We start from the raw sequence: 5,000 nt of genomic DNA, 5'->3' as shown, positions 1-5,000 counted from the left end.
TTATTCTTCTTTGATAGTTTTGTATTTTGTCATTAACTAGCTCTCCCTCTCCTCCTTCTCTTTGCATTAATTTGTGGTCGTGTGTTATTGTTATAACATTCGGCCTCTGACCTGAAGGTGCCTCATTCGAATCCCGCTATGGGCATTGCAATGTTAAACATTCACATTTTCTCGCCGTCATCCTGCAAGTTGAATGATACTGTTGTCTGGGGACCCATGTAAAGCTCTTTGACCACATTAATTAGGGGGCATTGCCCTATATAAAACATCACTGTTTTCTTACACATCTCACCAAATTCCCTTATCAAAAATCTGAAACCAGATCACAAATTGCGCCCATAATATTGCTTAAGATCGGCGGGGGCGGCGCCATGCATTTTGGTTTTAACACGTTGGTGTTGGTCCGAAGTACGTCGAGTTGGTCTCATTAGTGTCAATCATGTAGAGAAACAAAAAAAAATCAAAACATAATATGATATCCACAATGAAACGGTGTTTGCGCATGCATTGATGGTTTATTACTACATTATTCGATCAGAGTTGACTCTTTCCCTCTCGAGTGAGAGGGTACCCATATTTTTATAACCCTCATAAACCAGCTTTAAGATGGGCGTGGGGGAAATTTTCAGGGAGAACACATCTGGCAATCCTTTGCAGAAAATGGAATTATCAGAAAAAGGAGTCATAAGTGACCAATTTCGAAATATTCTTCAACCTGCTCTTTGGTTTACGATGCTGCCACTGAACGTCATGGGCGTCGTTACAAATATCATCAACATTCGCGTGTTTATTGAGCAGGGAGTTCGAAACGACAATACTAATATTGGCTTCATGTGTTTATCCTTATGCGATCTCTTAGGCTGCGCTACATTAATACCATATAGTTTGTGTTACATAGTTCGATCCACGGATGGCCTTGTCAATCATTATACGTGTACTGCCTTTGGAGTACTTTTCATATATGCACATGTCGGATTGCAAAATATGAGCACATGGATAACTGTGTACATATCATTGATAAGGAGTCTTTGTGTTGTTTTCCCCTTAAAGGTAAAGTTGATATTTACTCCCAAAACAACAACAATAGTCATCACGTTTATCGTTATTATCTTTATATCGCTGCAAGTCCTTTATTCTTCCTTCACGTCTTTAGTGTGGGTTTTTGTACCGGAGTTCAACACAACTATTGCCTTCATCACAGACTCACCAACAACAGAGGTTGTTCTTTATTACCACCAACTCATTACAAATCAAATTTCACCTGTTTTGGCTGTCTGTATCGTCTCTATAAATTCAGTGCTTATGACGAAAAAACTTATCCAAGTCAAAAAATGGAGATTAAAGAACTCAAGCGATTCAGCTAGTACGGATACCAAAGGCGACATGACCTCAAACCGTGCAAAGAAACCATTGTCCTCAAAGGACATAGAACTTATTAAGTTTATCAACACAACAGCGAGTATTTTTCTTGTTTGTAATTTGATAGGTTTAATACCTGGTATAGCAGTCATGGTTTTTCCTGGAGTGAGTTTTCAGGGAGTCAACCAAAATTTGTTCTATATCGCTTTCCATATACGGTTTTGGTTCGATGCCGTGAATGCTTCGATCAATTTCTTTTTCTACATTCATGTTTCTAGTCGCTACAAATCTGCCTTTGCTACTTCTTTCAAAATGTGTTCGAATCCACAGTTGAGAGACGATTAGTAACGATGGAGATTATTTCTCAAACGAAGCCAGGCAAATCAAAATGCATGTAGGCATGATTGACATGAGAAAAATAAGAACATGTAAAGGAAATTACTTTTCTCATCTAAATTAAGGTACGTCGTAATCGACCAGACAAAATAAATATACAATGATGTGCCACATTCATCTGAATATCTGTCCTACCGTGCCATTATGTCGGAATGACCTTGATGGCGAAAATTGAGTCCAAAGGAAAAATGATCAAAATTAGTACATCAGGAGTGTTCGAAAAAAGAAATCTCGGCCTTCTCAATCAATGCATTTATTTTATCACAAATTTAATTTTAACCAGTTAACTGCGGTACTCTGCAAAAACACATATTTAAAAATTTGGCAGGAAACTCGTTCTTCAAATATCGATCGATTTAAAAGGACCTTCATCTTGGCAAAACTCTTAAACACGAGATTCATTTAAATCGATCAATATTTGAAGGATGTGTTTTCTGGCCGAATTTTTAAAAGCGTGTCTCTCCAGAGTACGACAGTTAACTGGTTAAGTAAGTATCATGACCATAATGAGTATCCGCCATTGTACTGTTTTGAGACGATTGGTCACATATCAAGAACGGGATATTTCAAAGTTGGACACGCCAAGTATTAACCATGCTACAATACATGGCAAACAAAGTAAATTCTAATAGAACGACCATTTTATCTCTTTTTTTTCATTTTATTTGATTTTGTTCTCTATTACTATTACTTGTCGCTTCTATCACTGTGTATTGTACGGTCCTACTAATTGCCGCTCGAGCAGAAGGAGGAGCTTTCGGAAGGCCTCCTTTTCGGACGACTTCTGTAAAGCTTCGTACAGTTCTGAGGGCCTCCGGATGGCTTGAGAATGCTTCAGATGACCTCCGGACGGCTTTCCTATGTCGCCGGAAGGCTCCGGGCGGCAATGGGCGGCAATTAGTAGGACACTGTATTGTATGCAAGACTGTGCGCACCAGGGTTCGGGCGTGCGTAGCACACTTCTGCTGGTGTGTGTTGCTATGACCAGTAAATGACCTTAACCGCAAAGGTAGCCTAGCCATGTAGTATCATTATAATTCTCCGCTGTGTGTTCCACTTCTGGCTTGATGTATTTTTGTGTGCTTTCATTCACTATCTCATTTTCATAACTTCACTTTGTCAAATACATAGGTTTAAAATAGTATTTATAAATCTCTGGTCAACTATGAGTGTTTTCAAATGAATATCACTAAATTTAGCAGATCATTGCCTTTACTCACATAATATTTGGGTTATCTAAATCTACATGGTTCTAATAAATATTTGGCAATTGTTATTTAAATATCCTATTATATAACAATAACATCAACACCTTTGATTATAAATTACAAGCTTATCATTTCACACTTTATTTCTATAAATTCCCATGATTGATATTAGATATCTAGTACATAACTCTTTTGTTGAGACTAATTCGTCTCTTCACACATGTCTTATGCTACTTGTACTACTTGTTTTACTCATGAAGACGTGATATAGCTACACATAGTTGTAGTAAAGCCGATATATATATATATATATATATATATATATATATATATATATATATATATATATATATATATATATATATATATATATATATATATATATATGGATTGTACACAACTCGATCGGGATTTCCCGCTTTCGTAAATTGTATCTCTCTCTGTACGGGTGACATAGTTGCTTTCCCTGCCGTCCGTGATGATTCTAGCCAAATTGCATGTTGTGTGTAATAATGTGAACAATGAAAGAAAACATTGCTCTTGAACTTAATAAAGCCCTCATTTTTAGTACTCATTCGCCTTTGTGTTGATCGTCTCTCACTACTCTGGAGTGGATGGGCTAAGAAGAGGGTAGACGATGGAATTTCTGGACTTGATTGTGGTGTGTGCTCTTCACTCATGAAATCAACTTCCTATTTCTCTTTCTGATACGTGAAGTCATGCTAAACTCCGTCACTTCATTGCTTCTATCTTTCTCACCTGTGCTCCACCGCCACGGTTACAGTCTGGAACGCCTAAGTTGACCCGGGGACCGAATCCATTTACTCCCACGGGCTTACACTCTTCCACTACTACCACTCGCCATTATGATCAAATACCCTATCGTCTGACCTATTACACAAATATTTTACCCTCAGGTTTTTTATTGTTGTTATTCTTATATTGCTTTGATTTTAAAATCAGATTTTTATAAATATATACAGTCACTTCCAAAAATAAGTTCCTCAAGAAGAATTCAAATTTTAGTGCATGGAATGTAATCAATTTATCACGCTCTATATACGACAAGAAAGGTAAGAAAAGTGAACATAATTACAATAACATGAAATAGATCATAATAATACAGCACTTTTTAAAACGGGCTGAATTTTTAGGGCATGACAACAATGTTTTGTTAGTATTTTGTGTATCCACCCTGCGCTTTCTTCAGTATCTTTATACGTTTCCCCGTGGAAGCAGTCATTCCAAATGTCTGTTAGTTGCTGGATCAACTATTCCACGGCATTTTGGGGTTCCTTGTGCATCTTATTGTATTTGATAAGACTCCACACGTGCTCAATTGGATTTAGGTCTGGACTAACCACTAATTCATTGTATCAATACGATGCTCTTGTAAAAACAGTTTAGTAACAAGTGCTCTATGAGGTGGGGCATTATCTTATCACGTACGAATACACCAACACTATTGCTAGAATTGTTAAGAAAAGGAACAAGAACTTGAGTTATGTACTCTTGTCTTGAGCACACATTCTTCCTTCAATTCGAACCAAAGGCGAAAATCCCTCCCCATACCATGAAAGAGCCATAACCTCTGATTTGAACGTTTTGCATGTTATCACCATCAAATCTATGGTTTATTCTTCGATATGTTATATGAGATGTTCTCATTCGTCTGCGTTGACCTAATCTATATCACACGGACCATATGTGGAGAATGCAAGGTATCTCGGCGTGACCCTGAACAGTAGTATGAAGCGGAAGAAGCATATTGCCAATACAGCTACTAAGGCAAATGGAACCACGGCCGTTCTCAACAGACAAATCCGCCACTGCTACCAATCTGTGAAAAAGAAATGCTATGAAACATATGTCAGGCCCATACTGGAATATAATAATCAATGAGCTAGAAAAAGTCCAACGTCGGGCGGCCAGATTTGTCAGTGAAAACTATGAGCGGGATATGCGCGTAGCTCAGCTCATAAACGATCTCCAATGGAAAACCACTGCATGAAAGACACGACAACAAAATCCTACTAT

General features: G+C 37.7%; 1 protein-coding gene across 1 annotated transcript; it reads left to right on the top strand.

The window, feature by feature from the left end:
* The first annotated feature begins 606 nt into the window (after positions 1 to 606).
* Positions 607 to 1,704, top strand: LOC144964000 (uncharacterized). The gene has a single exon (XM_078897942.1). It carries the CDS (start codon positions 607 to 609, stop codon positions 1,702 to 1,704), a length of 1,098 nt encoding a protein of 365 aa, XP_078754068.1.
* The last annotated feature ends 3,296 nt before the right edge of the window (positions 1,705 to 5,000 follow it).

Source organism: Berghia stephanieae, chromosome 2, assembly GCF_034508935.2.
Source record: "Berghia stephanieae isolate SIO BIC M18660-M18661 chromosome 2, UCSD_Bste_1.3, whole genome shotgun sequence".
Lineage (NCBI taxonomy): Eukaryota > Metazoa > Mollusca > Gastropoda > Nudibranchia > Aeolidiidae > Berghia > Berghia stephanieae.
This window is presented reverse-complemented; position numbering and strand designations above follow the sequence as displayed.